General features: G+C 41.3%; 1 protein-coding gene across 2 annotated transcripts in view; it reads left to right on the top strand.

The window, feature by feature from the left end:
* The window catches only part of MED14 (mediator complex subunit 14), a 71,799-nt gene extending 55,639 nt beyond the window's left edge, over positions 1-16,160 (top strand). The window contains exons 23-31 of one of the 2 annotated variants that reach the window (XM_045876370.3): positions 1,067-1,178; positions 3,730-3,861; positions 5,909-6,091; positions 7,030-7,265; positions 9,238-9,417; positions 9,931-10,038; positions 12,121-12,246; positions 12,788-12,980; positions 15,556-16,160. In XM_045876370.3, the coding sequence (XP_045732326.1) occupies positions 1,067-1,178; positions 3,730-3,861; positions 5,909-6,091; positions 7,030-7,265; positions 9,238-9,417; positions 9,931-10,038; positions 12,121-12,246; positions 12,788-12,980; positions 15,556-15,629 (1,344 nt within the window). In that variant the 3' untranslated portion in view covers positions 15,630-16,160. The remainder of the gene's footprint in view (positions 1-1,066; positions 1,179-3,729; positions 3,862-5,908; positions 6,092-7,029; positions 7,266-9,237; positions 9,418-9,930; positions 10,039-12,120; positions 12,247-12,787; positions 12,981-15,555) is intronic. The other variant, XM_045876376.3, reaches the window with a different exon arrangement.
* The last annotated feature ends 1,777 nt before the right edge of the window (positions 16,161-17,937 follow it).

Raw genomic sequence — 17,937 nt, 5'->3', positions numbered from 1 at the left:
AGCAGTATTCCAGAGCACTAAATCTGAACATTAGGCATAACTGTGATTTAATAATTCTACTCTTAGGTATATGTACAACAGAAATGCATCCAAAAAACACAAGAATGTTCACAGGAACGTTATTTATGTAAAAAGTGTAAACTAACCCAAGTATCAAGCAACAGAATGAGTGAATAAACTGGGTCTATTCAGTATACAATAGAATACTTTATAGAAATGAAAAAACAAACTACTACATGGTGAATCTCGCTGACGTAATGTTGAACAAAAGCCAGACACTCAGAAGTACATTCAGTATTTATATGAAATGTGAAAACTGGCAAAATCAAGCTTGAGTGACAGAGGTCAGAATAGTGCTTACCTTTGGGGAAGTGATAAAGCCTTGGAAGGTGGCTGAGGGAGGCCTATGGGGCACTGGTGGTGTTCTTCAGGGTCTCGATCTCTGTGGCGGTGACATTTGTGAAAATTCATCAGACTGGACATTTTCTAAGATTTGTGTCCTTATACTGTATGTGATTTGTACCTCAAATGAAAAACTAGGAAGGATTTCATTGTCCTAGGTTTTTCATTGCTGGAGATGAAGGTAAAGGTGAAGAGAGGTCAGGTTAAACAACCGTATTTCATTGCCTTTAAAAACTCCACCAAGTGTAAGATGCACTACTTTTTATGCATTGCCAGTTAAACTGTGCCATACCAGGAATCAAAAGATACACCTGACTTCAGAAATACTAAAGGGGTGGGGAGAGACTCTTAGAATCCGGGAAATGGGAGAGAAACGATACAGATAAATCAGTGATATGGTAGATAAAATAAGCAAAAAACATCTTGAGGGATAAAAGCAATGGTATTACAAGGTCAGGAGTGAGTTCTTGCTGTTTTTTAAACATTTTGAAAGTCGGGGAGTTTTTAAGAACTTGTGTTACTGATGTGTATTTTGCACATTTTCACATCTTGTGTTTCCTCTTGGTAACCAGTGAACTGTGTAAAGGTTAACTCTTCAGCCGTATGTACTATATACTATACGCACATGGCCCGTTTGACCAACATGTACTTTTTTTCTTTTCAGCCATTTCCCAAACAGCCGGGATCGTCAGGTGCTTATCCCCTTACTTCACCCCCTACGTCTTACCACAGCACAGTTAATCAGTCTCCCTCTATGATGCACACACAGTCTCCAGGTAAGATATTACTTACTCTTTTGTTGTGTTCAACTCTGACATCCAGAACATACACGGACACACCCAAGCACCACACATGTAGCCTAGACCTTCAGAGACCACTCCCTTATCTGTGGCTAGGTATCTGCCATTCGTTCCTTATGGCAGGGTTGTGAAAGGTGCGTTCGTGACTCGGGAACATGTTGAAAGGTTTGAATTAAGTGGAGGTTTTGTCACCCAGAGCCAGGCTCGTGGCACAGCTCCAAGGAGAGCTGATCACAACACGATCCTGCCCATCACCTGTTTTTGTAGTTTTGGGGGAACCCAGCCACACCCGTTCATGCAGTGTCAGGGGCTGCTCTCCTGCTAGGACGACCCCTTACAGAACAAGTTTGCTAAGCCCTGGTATATATGAAAGGTGCTGTGCCCCGCAGAGTGGGCCAGTGCAGAGCCTGCTTATCCAAACAAAATGACTCTGTTGGCAGCCCCATGGAGTGCACTATAAAATTGCTTGAGGATACCTAATTTTTACTTTGAACTGAACAATTTGCTGGTATCGCTTGAGTTCTTGCCCTGGGCCAGATGCTCCATGGTGCTGGGGATACAGCAGCAAGCCACATACCAGTCCTGCCCTCTAGCATATCGTCTAGCAAGGAAGACGGGTATCAGATTTCTTGGGTAGATGACCCCTTACCTGCTCAGCAGAGATGGTGGAACCACAGATGAAGATTTGGAAGTCATTGTCATATCACTGAAGGTCATTGAAGGCTGAGCTGGGTGGGTGAGCTCTGCCCTTGCGGAGTACCGGCAGCTGCTTCCCGGTGTAGGAACCTGAGAAGGAGCTGCTTAGGGAGCAAGGAGCAAAACGGGAGATATGGGCAGAGAACGCAAGGGGCATGTGTTTCTAGGATATGAGTGAGGTTTTATGTAGAAGGAAGTAGAAATAATTATTTTGAAATGATTATAGTAGCAGACAGGTATATAGTGCTTGCTGTGTGCCAAGCCGTGTTCTGAGCACTTTATCCATTTAATCCCCACAGCAAACCCACAGCTGAATATCTAAACATGACACTTAAAGGTTAATCGAGTTGATGAACATACTGCACGTAAGGCACTGCATTAGGTATAGAATGTAGAAAATATGAAATTCTCTTAGTAGTAGAGAAATTGAAACATGTGAAAACTGAGGATAATAATGGTAATGTAGCAAGTGTCTCTGTGTCGCATTTATTCATAGTTTTGGGAGCATGGTTCCCTCTTTCCTGATCCTCAATTGAAACTAGTCCTGTGGCTAAATCCCATCTTTAAGCTCACTGCTCTCAGTTTTTTAATATCTGCCATCTAGACCTCTCCCCTGAACTCAAGTCCTGTGTTTTCCAGCTGTCTGGTCAGCATGCCCTTGTTAGATGGGTAGACAATGGCTGAGCCTCAACTCCTAACACCTGCCCGCCCACCCCCGCCCCCTGCCCCCCAAACTCCGGAAACGGCAGCCCCTTCCTGCCTGCCGCTTGGCCAGAGCTGTTGGAGTCATGCTGGACTCCTTTCTCTCACACCCACTTCAGTCAGTCCCAGATACTGTTCCCTCTGTACTGAGAATTTATCCAGACTCTAACCCTCCTCAGCCTCCACCCTCACCCAAGCCATTAACCATCTCTCACTTGGATTATTACTGTTGCCTCTAACTGGTTTCCCTGCCCTTGCCCTATAGTCTGTTTTTTACACAATGGTTAGGGTGATCCTTTCAGAACAGAAGCTAGTTTATGACTCCTTCACTCCAAACTTGGCAGTGGTTTCCCATCTCATTCAGGGCAAACCCTAAGTCCTTAGAGTGGCCTACGAGTCCCCGTGTGATCTGGGACCCCCACCACCACCTCTCTGTCCTCATCTCCTCCCACTTCCCCGTGGCTCCCACTGATCCAGCCACACTGGCCCCCTCCCTGTTGTTTTTGCTGCTGCCTTTGGGGCCTTTGCATTAGCTCTTCTTTTGGCCTGGAATCTCTTACCCCCTGGGTATCTTCACGCCTTACCCTTCACTTACCCACATGCCCCCTTCTTAGAGCGGTCTTCTGGGGTTGCTTTATAGAAAGAACAGCACCCACCTCTGCCATTACATGATATTGCCCCCTTTCCTTGCCCTGGTTTTCTCCATACCACTTATCACTACCTGACATACATTTGTTGTCTTTCTCATTCTACTAGAATAGAAACTCCACAAGGGCAGGAATTTTTGTCTGTCAACTGCTGCATCCCCAGTGCCTACAGCAATGCTTGGCATGAAATTAACATTCATGCCCACTTGCTGAAAGAGTGAATGAGCGAACACAAAAGTACACTGGATTTTTTTTTTTTTTTTTTTTAAACTCAGGTCAATATAAGAGCTAGAATTTGGGCCCCATGGAATTGATCTCTCTCTCTTTTTCAGTAACAAAATCATTTCAGATTTTCTCTGTGCTATTTAAGGGAGCTTTACTACTTATTTCTTTAATCCATAGAGAGAGTCTTAACTTGAGGTCCTTGGCCAGGACATGCTATGTGTCCTGCAAGATCATCTGTAATTATTTTCCTTTATTAGGAAATCTGCATGCTGCCAGCTCCCCCAGTGGGGCTCTGAGGGCCCCTTCACCAGCGTCATTTGTTCCAACTCCTCCCCCATCCTCGCATGGAATCTCAATAGGACCAGGGGCCAGTTTTGCTAGTCCACATGGTGAGTCCATACGTGGAAACCGCGATAGCATAAGAATTTGATGTGGAAGTAGTTTTTTGGTAAATAAATTCTTTTCGTATTGCAAAATTAGCACTTTGTTCATTGGGGAAATCGCCAAAGAAAATGAATTTGTCCTCATCCCACCACGCAGAGATCTACCAGTTAGTCCGTCTGCTTTGGACTCTCTCCCCCTCCCCTCGCTTCTGCCTTGCTCTTGCCGTCACGCACCCCCTGCTCACCTGCCTGCTCGCCTCTCTGTTGCTCTCCACCTGTCTGCTTGTCTCTCCTCTCAAACACCTCCCCCCACAATTGGGACTATACCATATGTAGTTTTGAGACTTGAATTTTTTAACTCAAAAATTTTATTTTGAATTGGTTCAACTAAAGAATAAAAGAAGTAGCCAGGGGAGTGTTTCGAAGCCACCAACCACCCAATTCCTCTTCCCAGAGGCATTCAGTCTTGTTAATTTCTTATGTGTCCTTGCAGAGATGTTGTCTGCATACACAAGCAGATGCCTGTAAGTGTTCTCACCCCTTTTACACATACTTCAGTGCCTTACTTTTTTCATCTATTTTTCCTGAATGCCGTGCCAAATCACAACATAAAGGACTTCCTCAGTTTTTACAGCTGTGTAGCGTCTGTGGTTTTGTCTACTATTAATATTTGTAGGGACATTTCTATCAGTAAAAACTCTACATCGTTATACTAAATGGCTTCATAGTATTCCCTTGTCTTGACATAACATAATTTAACTGCCCTCCTATTATATGTTTAGAATGTTTCCATTTTTTTTGTTTTAACAACTGAAAATGGTATCATCTCTGCTCACATGATTATTCCTTTAGGTAAGTTCCTAGACATGGAATTGCTGTCTCAAAGGGTTTGAGAAATTCTAAAGCTTTCGAAACATACTGCAAATTGCTCACCTGAAAGGCTGTACCAATTTCCTCTAGCTTCAAACAAGAATGCCTATTTTCCTGCATCATTGCCAACGCAGGGTATTACGACTTTTAGAAATCTTGGTCATTTTGATAGGTGAAAAATGGTATCTTTTTGTTGAATGTGCATTTCTTTGATTATTAATGAAGTTAAACCTTTTTTCTCTCATCGGTCTTTGGTATTTCTTATTTTATGCCTGCCTATATGTTCTTGTGTTTTTTCTTACCAATTTATAAGACTTCTAAGTTAGGATCATTTACTCTCTGATATATAGTAAAAGTATTTTCTCAGTATCCTTTGGTTACAGAGGGGTATAAATAATACATTAAAAGTAACTGCAGAATGACCTTTAAATATCAAATTGTTCAGGAAGTTGCTTTTTTTTTTTTTTTTTTTAAGATTTTATTTATTTGTTTGACAGAGACACAGTGAGAGAAGGAACACAAGCAGGGGGAGTGGGAGAGGGAGAAGCAGGCTTCCCGCAGAGCAGGGAGCCCAACGCGGGGCTCGATCCCAGGACCCTGGGATCACGACTTCAGCTGAAGGCAGACAATTTGACGACTGAGCCCCCCAGGCGCCCCTGGAAGTTGCTGCTGTCAAAACTTGATTCTTGGCTCATTTCTCAGTCATTGTAGCATTTACTAAAGAAAGAAGAGGGAAAATTTCCCTCTCCTCAGCCTTGAATAGAATGAAAAACATAATTTGTCAGGGTTACTTGAAAAATATAAGATTTCTGCCCTGAAGTGAGCTTTGAGATTTTTTTGCTTAACATTTTTAAAGACGTTTGCAAATGGGTTTTGAAAATAGTAGGTGGTTGCATAGTGTAAAGTAGATTGTTACACATTGCATATGTTGAAGCTTGTGTGAAGGTAAATTTTATCCTTTCTCATTCTGTATTTTTCTAATTTTGTATCACATTAAAAAGTACATACACTATACAGAATAGACCTTCAGATGTGCCATATGAAGAAGCATCATACTTCAGTGAAATAGCGAAAAGAAAAATAAAATGAGCACCTTGTAAAGTGTCAAGCATTTCAGCACCGTCAAGTACCTTTCAGTTATTAAAATACAGGTTTTGAAAACCATCTGTTCACTTGTTTACAGGAACCCTGGACCCTAGTTCTCCATACACTATGGTGTCACCAAGTGGACGAGCCGGGAACTGGCCAGGGTCTCCTCAAGTGTCCGGCCCCTCACCAGCAACACGCATGCCTGGAATGTCACCAGCCAATCCATCACTACATTCTCCAGTTCCAGATGCTTCTCATTCCCCTCGAGCTGGAACAAGTGAGCGTCATCACCATTTTTGTGTTGGTTTTAGTCTAACCTCCAGATGACCTATTTTTTTTCCATCCTCACATTTGACGTTGTGACCTACTTGTTAAATGGGGATACTTAATAACTTAAACTTTAATCCATTTAGTAAATTGGTTAACGACAGTTAATTTGCACAGTTAAAGCAAAATATAAGAAAGGGAAATGTCTCCTCCAGAAGTCTAGTGAGGTGAGCCCCAGTACCTTTGTTATGTCTACTAACTTAGCTGCAAAACTAGACCTTGAGGGACACCTAAAGTTAACTGACAAGGTTGTACAAATTAACACAGAACAGAATTGTGCACATATGTTAGTTAGCTTTGCCAGGTAACGTTTAATGACTTAGAACAGCAATCTTATTATTAGCTCACCATTCTATAGGATGGCGATTTGGGCTAAGCCAAGCTGGGTGATTTTTCTAGACTCTGCTTTGCTCACTCATGTGTCTGTGGTCAGCTCCTGTGTGGGCTGGGGCCTGGCTGGTCTAAAATGGCCGCAGCCGGTGTGGCTTCTTCTGCTCCATGTGGTCTCAGACTTGATCACAGGCTTGATCACCTGGTGGCTGGATGGGGTTTCAAGAACGTGAGTGAAATCCTAAGTTTGCAGCCGGTACCACGTCCCTTCCACTGCATTCTTTAAGTCACAGGGCCAGCCCAGATCCCAGGAAGAGAAGTAGACTCATCCCTCTAAGGGCTTGCTACGAAGTCACTTTGTAAGGAACCTAGCTACAGGGAGAAGAAGAACCCTGGCCATTTTGCTAAAAGGAAGCTAACATATGATTGTTAAGCCACAAGGAGTAATGAAAACAGTATGGATTGCTTTAGAATATCAAAGATTTATAATAAAAGCAAAACAGAACAGTGGGACCGTATTCATTTGTGACTGAAATGACATGTTTTCCTTCCCAAAAGGTTCCCAAACTTTGCCAACAAACATGCCTCCACCTCGTAAACTACCTCAGCGCTCCTGGGCAGCCTCCATACCTACCATCCTCACTCACAGTGCCTTGAACATTTTACTGCTGCCCTCTCCAACACCAGGCCTTGTGCCTGGCCTGGCAGGTAGTTATCTTTGTTCTCCGCTTGAGAGATTCCTTGGATCGGTCATCATGAGACGGCACCTTCAAAGAATTATTCAACAAGAAACGGTATGGGTACCTAGTGAACTCCTCAGTGGTAGTTGTTGAAGGCAGGTGCTGATAAGTTGCCCCACAGAACAGCATCTGAACTAAAATGATGTTCCCTCACTTCCTTTAACCAGCTCGCTGGAACTGTGCTTTCCACCCTGCTCTAGCATTAAAAACGGACTCCACTGTTTTCTTTTCCATTCTTAGGTTAACATGTTCCTGCGTTTTATAGTTTGCTGTGCTAATGGGCCCAGAGATAGGTCCCACAGGGTCCCCACAGTGCCATGGGACAAATGCTCCCAGGATCTGCCTTTGCAGAGAGTAGCATACAAGCAACTATGGGCCTTCTGGAATCCCCTTGCAGGCAGGCTGACTTTGAACTGGATTCTCCATTGAAATAAAATTATTTTGATCACAAGGTTGAAAACTCCTTTTTAAATTCATGAACAACTGAACTGATTTAGAAAAAGTCAGAAAAAGACGTGTCCTGTAGTGATACCCTCAGGAGATAGTTCAGAGTTGATAGCCCCAGCTCCAGAGTCTGACTCTCTGGGTTTGTACCCAGGCCATGCCACCAGCTAGTACAAGCTTAGGCAAATCCCTTTACCTTTTTGATAATGGTAGATAATAGTATTTACCTAACTCATAACAATTGTGGGAATTCGAGATACTTCATAGAAGGCCCTTAGCATAATGTCTTGGTATTATTCAGTATCTGTTAGTTATTTATAACTCTTGATATATGTATGTGTTAATGAGGTAGAATGGTGAATGTTTGAAATATCTACTCCACGGATGGCACCAAGCTATTTTGCAACCTTTATATTCAGATTTGAAAATAATAGAGGTTTTAACATAAGTTGAATAAATTAGCATTTTATAAAATGATTATTATGAGACCTGTGATCTACCCTCCCTCTGCCACTTACAAGCCACGTAAGCTTTCAGCTCTTTGAACCTCATTTTGCTCCTCTGCATAATCAGTATGTTACGATAGAGCAGGGGTCAATAACTACTGGCCCTGTAGTGGGGGTGGGGAAGGCAAGTCCTACGCACCACCTGTTTGTAAATAAAGTTTTACTGGAACATAGTCACACCCATTAATTTATGGATTGTCGACAGCTTTCAACTACAATGGCATCATTGAGTAGTTGCAACAGAGACCATGTAGCCTAAAATATTTATTCTCCATTACTTTACAGAAAAATTTACCAACCCCTGGGCCAGTGTAAGGTCCCAATCCAGATCCAACATTTTGTAATGGTACTCTTTATTCTTTTCTTCTACTGTGCCATTTTTTTAAAAACTTCTTGTGGAAAATTTTTAATCATATATAAAAGTTGAGAGTATAACAGTATAAGAGAGTATAATGAACTTCTGTGTTCTCATCACCTACCTTCCAACAGTGAACCCCTGTCAATCATGTTTATTCTATAGCTCCTTCCCCAGGTGGTTTGACAGCAAATCCCAGACATCGTTTCATCCATGAAGACAATTTCTTTATCATCAGATAGCTAGTTGGTGTCCAGATTTCCCATGTTGTCACGGTTTTTACAGTCTAAAGCAGAACCCAGACAAGTCTTTAAGTCCCTTTTATTATTGAAGCAACTATATCCGTTGTCTTGTCGAGTTTCTCACAGTCTGGATTTTGCTGATTGCGTCCCTTTGGAATTATTTAACATGTTCTTGTGACCCTCACATTTCTATAATATTGGTCCACCCTGCAGATGTAACTACCGAATTCCAGCTCAAGTCTGTTGTTATTTTACGAGAATATTCCATAGGTTGTGTTCTGTTCTTCCATTGAGAGGCACATAATGTATAGTTCCTTCTTTGGGATGTTAGCAGTCCATGGTGCTCAGTGCCTAGATATTTTTGTTTGGGAACGGGTATCACCTTTTAGTTGTTTTCCCTCTGAAACAGTTCTCTGAGCAACGTTTTCATTTCCTCTTTGTCTTACGTACTAACTTGATGCATCCTTCATGTTTTGCAGCTGCAGCTGATAAATTCCAACGAACCTGGAGTGATCATGTTTAAAACTGATGCCCTGAAATGCAGAGTAGCCCTTAGTCCCAAAACCAACCAAACACTTCAGCTAAAAGTGACACCTGAAAATGCAGGACAGTGGAAACCCGATGAACTTCAAGTTTTGGAGAAATTCTTTGAAACAAGAGTATGTGTTTCTTAATGCATAGTCTTAATACGGGCATACCTTGTTTTATTGCTTCGCAGATACTGTATTTTTTAACAAACTGAAGGTTTGTGGCAACCGTGCATGGAGCGAGTCTGTCAGGGCCGTTTTCCCACCAGCATTTTCTCACTTCATGTCTCCTTGGTCACATTTTGGTACTTCCCACAGTATTTCAAACTTTTTCGTTATTATGGTGCTCGATGATTGTGACTCACTGAAAGCTCAGGTGGTGGTTAGCATTTTTTAGCAATAAAGTATTTTTTAAGATAGGTACATTTTTTTAGACATAATACCATTGCACACTTACTGGACTACAGTATGGTGTAAATAAACATAACTTTTATATGTACTGGGGAACCAGAAAACTTCATGCGATACTTGCTTTATTGCGGTGGTCTGGAACTGAACTCCCATCGCCAAGGTATGCCTGTACAGTCAACAAAAGAGAAGAGTCAAAGTAGAATGCAGAGTAACTTGCTTTATTCATCCCTGTAGGTTGCAGGACCGCCGTTTAAAGCCAATACTTTAATAGCCTTCACCAAGCTGTTAGGAGCTCCTACACACATCCTCAGGGACTGTGTGCATATTATGAAGCTAGAGCTGGTAAGTTACAGTGAAATGCATACTTCTGTATATAGCAAGGTCTCTGAAGAGGTTGGAGTTGGTGGGAGCAGTATTTATTGGTTTTCACCTATTTATGTACTTCCGTTTTTCTCTTACACTCTTCTTATTTTTTAAGATTTTATTTATCTTTGAATAGGTAACACAGTCCTCCTGTATCTTTTGACCTGAGATCAAGATGTGATATTGGGGAAATTTCCCATCTATCCTTGTCCAGGTGTCTAGTCTCCCTCCCCACAAGCAACCCGAGTTACCAGTGGCTTACCTCTTATAAAAGCAAATACATTTAATTCACTCTTCCTGCTCCTGGATACTGAAATGATGTTCCCATGGCTTCTTTTAATACTGTTATGGCTTCGTTTTTTAAATTACTTATTTATTTAAATTTTTGATCCGTTTAAAATATACCTTGGTGTCAAATGTGAGGTGTGGATCTAGCTTTTTCAGATGCCCCCCAATTGACCTAATGTCATTTATCAAAAAAAATCTGTCCTCCCTGGGGAGGTGAATTCCTCCCCTTTCCTGTGAAAGCATACAGTATGGAATCCAGGTTGTGGCTGATTATACTTTTCCAAGCCTACGGGACTTGGGTTCAAATGTTTCTAGTATTGCTTTGGGTAATTCCAAATACCTCATTCCTTTTTCCAGTCGGTGTTTTACTGCTAATACCGGGGACAGCAGTGTTCCTTTGCTAATAGTCTCAACATTTGGCTTCTGCTCTGGTAGCCTATAGGAAACAGTATTTATAGCAAAAAGATACCCATTTGAGTTTTTGAAGGAGTAAGTATTCATGTGGCTAAAAAAAAGCACCAGTTGGGGGCGGCGCCTGGGTGGCTCAGTCAGTTAAATGGCTGGCTCTTGATTTTGGCTCAGGTCAGACCATCTCAGGGTCCTGGGATCGAGCCCCGCGTTGGGCTCTGCACTCAACAGGGAGTCTGCTTCGGGATTCTCTCTCTCCCTCTGCCCTTCACCCTGCTCGTGTGCGCGCTCTCTTTCTCTAAACTAAATAAATACATCTTTTAAAAACAAAACAAAAGGGGCCCCTGGGTGGCTCTGATGGTTAAGCGTCTGCCTTTGGCTCGGGTCATGATCTCAGGGCCCTGGGATCGAGCCCCGCATCGGACTCCCTGCTTGGTGGGGAGCCTGCTTCTCCCTCTCCCTCTACTGTTCCCCCTGCTTGTGTTCTCTTGCTCTCTTTGTCAAATAAATAAATAAAATCTTTAAAAAAAACAAAACAGAACACCAGTGAATACAGTTTGAAATTATTAACATAGTTTGACAAGTATGTTTTAGGGAAGGAGCTGGGAATGAGGCTGGGAAGTCTAGGTTGGCACTAGTTACTGTGCTTTAAAGTTAAAGGGCCTTGAATGCCAGGTCTTGGTCCTGGCGGGGTAAGGGAAGGGAACAGCATGTGTCACTGCACATCACTAAACATTTGTGAGCTCGATTAGAACTGTGCTCGAGGACATTCTCCTGGCAGTGGTAGATGGAGGAACTGGGAGAGGCAGCCACTGGAAGAGACCGTTAGGGGCCACAAGAGAAGTCCTGAATCCTGGAGCTTGGTGGCATCCGTGAAAATAGAGAGGTGGGAACAGAGGTCAGAGACAGCAGGGAAGCAGAATCCATAGGCCTTGGGAATTAATGGAGCAGGAGGGAAGGAAAGGGGAACATGTCACATAGGTCTGGAGTGGATTTTTCATGTAGGAACGTCACGTATGCCCTTTCTTTGAGATAATGCAGGCTGTCATCTTTATGTTCTGTTAATAATGGATTGTATAGGGATGCCTGGGTGGCTCAGTTGGTTAAGCAGCTGCCTTCGGCTCACGTCATGATCCCAGAGTCCTGGGATCGAGTCCCACCTTGGGCTCCCCGCCCAGCAGGGAGCCTGCTTCTCCCTCTGCCTGCCAGTCCTCCTGCTTGTGCCCTCTTTGTCTGTCTCTGACAAATAAATAAAATCTTAAAAAAAATAATGGATTGTATAAAATAAGATTCTGACCTTTGAGACTCCTCTACTAAAATGTAATTTTAAATGTTTATATGACTTTATCATGATTTCACGAACAGTTTCCTGACCAGGCAACACAGCTAAAATGGAATGTCCAGTTTTGCCTGACGATCCCTCCCAGCGCACCGCCGATTGCACCCCCAGGGACGCCTGCTGTGGTGCTGAAATCCAAAATGCTATTTTTTGTAAGTACCACCCAGCATGTGTGTGTGGGGGGGGGGGTGCGCGCATGCGTGCACAAAACCCCTAAGGAAAAAGCATGCAAGGATAATAGAACAACTTTGGATTACTACAGAGTAAGTAGCACCTAGCATATATATGTGTGTGGTGTGGTGTGGTGTGGTGTGGTGTGGTGTGTGTGTGCGCGCGCGCACAAAGCCCCTGAGGAAAAAGCATGCAAGGATAATAGAAAAACTTTTGGATTACTACAGAGTTAACCGTCACTGCCAAACACAGGCTCAGATTCCTTAATGGTCAGTTTAGACGTGATGTACTGCCGGTTCCTTTAGTAATAACAAATATATTGAATTAGATAATTGTGTGGCACGGTTGCATCGTTAACCATAATACTCAATTTTTTGTCACTTTTCTTGTCATCTCTAGTTTTCTTATGCCCGAGGTATCTTAATCTGATGGAGTAAATAATAGTACCTTTGATAAATGTAGGCAAATGTTTTATTTTCTTATTACGTTTTTATTCTCTTTGTATGTGTTGTGTGTCTTCAGCTTCAACTAACTCAGAAAACATCGGTCCCTCCCCAAGAACCTGTTAGTATTATAGTTCCAATCATTTATGACATGGCTTCAGGTACAACCCAACAGGCAGACATTCCCAGACAGCAGAACTCTTCTGTTGCTGCTCCCATGATGGTCAGCAACATTCTGAAGAGGTTTGCAGAGATGAACCCGCCACGACAAGGTACATGACCAGTAGATAATATTTTATTGCCTATATGTTACAAAAGTTCTTTTGACAGATTCCTCCTCCTTCCCTCTGCTCCCTCCTTACCCCACTCTCCCCCCCTCCCCCAATCCTAGTAACAGAGCGCTGATTGCTGTGGCCCTGTTAATGTCTGCCTGTCGCTTTCTTCCTTTCTCACTGGTTTCTTCATTTTTGTCCATGTCTCTGCTGCCTGGACCTCATTTTTGTTAGTGATTTACTATTGGGACTGACCCAGTTGCTAATGCCAGAAGCTTGTATTTCTAGCACACATTGCCACAGAGCCGTAGGTTAGGATGATAGACTTTTTCATGGCTGTGAATTCCTGCCCTACCATCGATACCTGCCACTCTGTACATCACCAGTTGAAATGCATGTCGGTTTCTCATATTTCATGGTTCAATCATGAATAGAATATTATCATTCAAAGTTCTGTATCTTCTAAATGTTTTGTGAAGAATAAAAGCTGATACAAATGGCATCACTGCTTTTTGGGCTTCTTATATAAGTGTCAGGCGGGTGCAAGTGAACCTTTTCACCAAGTGCACAATGAAGCTCTCAAACAACATTTTCGAGGAACCCTGAATGTTTCTGGCAGGTAAACCAGGTCCCTTCCATACTGTGGTAGCCTACACGGAACACACAACTCCTGGCAGTTTTGAATGTTTCGTCACAAAACCTAAAGCTCAGCAAAGAGAACTTTTCTTCCATTTTGCTTGTTGCTAATCTTAAGGAAATTAAATTTAAATTTAAATTTGCTTATTTCTACTATTAAGGAAGTCCTCTGTAGCTTTCTGCTTAGAGTAGTAGGATAACAGAATTACATTTTTAAATGAGGGAAAGTTGTTCTCTGAAACATTTTTTAGGTACCACAGTGTAAAATTTTACTAGAAACAGGAATCATGGGAGAAATTATATATTTCGCTGTTTATTTCTCCATATTGTATATAACATAGGCAAGTTTTCACTCACATAGAGTTTACAAGGAATGCACCGGGCAGTAGAGAAGGGTACGCTTCTTTTGTTGTAAGACTTCTTCCACTTCTTACAGTTTTCTGCTTTCATCCTTTGACTTATCTCTTCTTTCAGCTAAAAATAGGTCCTTCAGAATCGGAAGTTTAAAGCTAAAATAATTTTCAAAGTAGCAGTCCAGTAGAACTTTGATGATAAGACCATTCCTTCACAAGTAGATGATTATCATTATTATGTCTTGTGGAATTTACAATTTAAGGAAAGAATGTTTTGATCCTCTTGGGATCAAACACGTTTTTCTATCTGTCAATAATCAAAATGTGTTTTTGAAAAGGAAAAAGAAGGATATAACTTTTCCTTTTATTTGAGAAATTGTTGGGATGTTTTGGGAGTGTTTTTCTTTTTCTTTCCTTTTTTTAGTCTTTTTTTTTTTTTTATGTCTACCTTAGACTGGGCAAACCTGGGGTTTCATTTTTTTTCTGTACCGGTTGGAGGGAAGCTTGCACAGGGTCACTGCACATCCTGCCCTTGGCCAGAAGGCCATTCTTCCCTCGAGGTCTCCCGTTCTCTCACTCGCGGCCACCGTAGCGTTAGGCCACATACCAGGAAAGGGACCCAGCTTTTGATTTATATTATTTACAGCTGTTTGGGTTTATTATATTTAAGTCTATGTAATGTTCACAAGAAGTACGAGGCAGGGTCTCTGGGTTCTTTGAGCAAGGGGGAAATTGAAAGGATGAGTCATTAGCCCCCACCTGCAAACAAGTCTTGTTTTTGGATTGTCGGTGTGCCATACTTCACCGCCCCCCCCCCCACCCCCTGAACCCATCACTTCCTCCCCTCCCAGTGAAGTGCTTTTAAGAAAAGTCACTCTCTTTTTATTAGTTGATACTCATGTTGAACTCCAGAGGTTGATCATTTCCTTTACATTTGAGAAAACTCCAATATATGTCATAGAAGTGCACTGCCCAGTATAACTGTCACTAACCTCCTGTGGCTATTTAAATTCAAGCTAGTTAAAATTAACTTTTTTGTATAGTTCTTCAGGCACACTAGCTACATGACAGGTACTCAGGAGCCACAGTGCACATACAGAATATTTCCATCAGCACAGAAAGTTCTATTGGACAGTGCGATCATAGACATTTTTATCTGGCTTTTAAAGCAACATTAGAAGGACATCGTTGATGTTGTAACGGATGCATAAATCTAAACTAGATCTTTTCATTAGATTCAAAATACATAAACTGTCAGTAGTCTTGAAACCCAACTTTAAAGGCTTATTCACTGCTCCAGTGTTTTCAGTGGAGAAACTCAAGGCATATCTCCTTAAATTCAAACCTAACTGGGACTTACCCAGAATTTTCCCATGAGAAGAAAAGCAAACAAAACCCGAACCAAGTATTTGATACTTAACACCAAAGCTTAATCCCCAATAACCTGTGCAGTTAAAGTTTAGTCTTTTATTTTGACCCTTGAAGTTCTTGCTGATTTTAGATTTAATTATCCCTACCCCCACCAGTGTGTTGACAGCATCTTTCCTGTATTGCGAATAGCTAATGACCATTTTTCTCTGTTGCAGGTGAATGCACAATATTTGCAGCTGTTCGTGATTTAATGGCTAATCTTACACTGCCCCCTGGTGGGCGTCCATAGACACTATTGTTTTTAAACCAGGAAGGCTGACAAATGAGACAAAACAGCAAAAAAAAAAAAAAAAAAATCTGAATTTAGCCTTCAGTTTAAAAAAGGACTTTTTTGACTTTAAGAGCTAATATTCTAAACTGGCAAAAATTTTCAGGGTGCACTTCTTTCATCAAAAAGACCATCAGTCTTTTTTGTATAGTGAACTTGTATAGTGTGTTTAAACGGGACACATTTCAAACTAGATAAAACATCGGTGTCCGCTTGCCAGTAATAGATTTAATATTGTTTTATACTATAAAGTTATGGAAATGCCAAACTTGTTTATTTAATTGTTTTCTTATGTTTTGGGTGTAATAGTCCTTTTTTTGGTTTTTGTTTTGTTTTTTAAGGCAGGTCTGTCATTTTTGAATACTGTAAAACTGTGATAAACTTTATATTGAAGCTGTATTTTAATATGCCCGCTTTGAATCCTTACATGAAAATGTTCTGGGAGTTGTTATAAACACATCCCAAAGAAGCAATATTTAATAAAACTAGGTTTAAAAAAACAAAAAACAAAAAACAGTGACACTCACTTGTGTGTATATCAGCTCTCTAGACTTCTCCTGGCCTCCCTTCATCTTTCACCTGGTGGGGCCAATAATTAATTTCTAATGATACATGTCTGAAATTTGACCAAAAACATCATCTTTGTTTCAAGTTTAATTTATTTTCTTCGAACATTCCTAACTTGACTGGTGGTGAATGTTTAGCACCGTAGTTGTCTTTTAGTGTAGGATTTGGGTAAAAAAGAAGGTGAACCCGTCTTTGAGAAGAGACAATGAGTAGTTCATATTGATCAAGGATCCCAAATACTGCAATCATTCTCATCTGTTGAAGATACAGAAACTTTTCTGTTAGGCAAATTTAGTTTACAGGATACTTCTGCATACAGCATGAATTAGGAAACCTAGAACTTGAGTGTTCCACCCTTGCATGAAATTTCTGTGACATTTCTTTATCTTGCTTAACTTCTCCCCCCTTGCCTTCCCCACCACACTTGGGGTTCTAAACAATCCCACCTTAATTCATTGTCAACAAAACGGTAAAATGTTTTGCTTGGAAGAAACCTGGTTACAGTGCCCTCACTTTGAAGAATCCAAGATCCAGTGCCCGTCCAGGGTCAAGTGGAGCTTCTGGTACTGACACATCTCAGCAGAGTTTCTTTTTGGAGCACCGTGTTGTCTCTCCCAGTGAGTCAGGGACTTTTTTAAGCTTCAGAGAATGTGATCAGAAGCAAAGGTCTTCTGGTGACCTAATGTTATTTGGGAAGGTTTTTTATATGATAATACTGTACTGAGTTATCTGGTCACTGGAATATTGGCTCTCCAGTAAACTGTAGACGCTCTAAGTCCACTTTAAGGTGATTTGAGCTTCTGTTAACTATCAACTACCAAATTCTAATTTCAGGCATCTCACTGCAGCTATGTCCTATCTGTTCTCAACTTCGCTTGATTCTCCATTCACTTCTGGTCAGAGTCGAGGCCTTCTTTGCCTTTCTTCGGTGTCTTATTTCTACTGTTATCCCCTGCTTCTCGCCCAGCTCTACCGCTGTTCAGGAGCAGGTGACTGGACTTTATCCTTCCTTTAACTTACCTTTATCCTTCGATTTTCAGTTCTCCTTACAATGGGAATCACATCAGTTTGGCAATCTAACATGTCTTTATATCAAGGGTCAGCCCTTTTCTGTCGGGAGCTGAGTCCTTTCTTTCATGTAGAAATCTACATGTATATACAAGAAATGTATTTTTATCTGCAGGATAATACTGTCTCATTTTATGAAAAGAGTAAACTTTTCGGGTATTCTCCTTTTTAAGTGTGGTTTTGAAACGTTAATTGTATTTTTTAAAACACGATGCATTCAGTGGATACTTTTTTCCTGATTATAACTCATCTCTGAATGCCTCATGCAAATCAAAATAGGATTCAGTGAGCAGAATTTGCTTTCGATGCTTAAGAATAAACCCATGAATATGAATTTTGATATGTTTGGTACTTGGAATTGGTATCTACTTTATTAAAGCTTGAAAACACTAGCGTTCAAATCTTAGGTTTCAGCATAAACCATGTCTTTTGCCTCTTTTGTTACCCAGGTTCAATCAAAGGGACGGGATGCCCATAGTGATTTTTTTTCTGATAGGTGGTTGGGGTCTTTTAAGGTGTTTTCAATGTGATTTTAGTAATCTCGGTAATAAAATTTATACTAGTTTCAGAGAACTACCAACTCTCTCTAGTTAATTTGCACGGAGATGTTTTGGATAGTAGTCTGGTTTAGCAT

This window comes from Mirounga angustirostris, unplaced genomic scaffold (assembly GCF_029215605.1).
Source record: "Mirounga angustirostris isolate CCGP_5_RB_7025 unplaced genomic scaffold, mMirAng1.0.hap1 SCAF_11, whole genome shotgun sequence".
Lineage (NCBI taxonomy): Eukaryota > Metazoa > Chordata > Mammalia > Carnivora > Phocidae > Mirounga > Mirounga angustirostris.
This window is presented reverse-complemented; position numbering and strand designations above follow the sequence as displayed.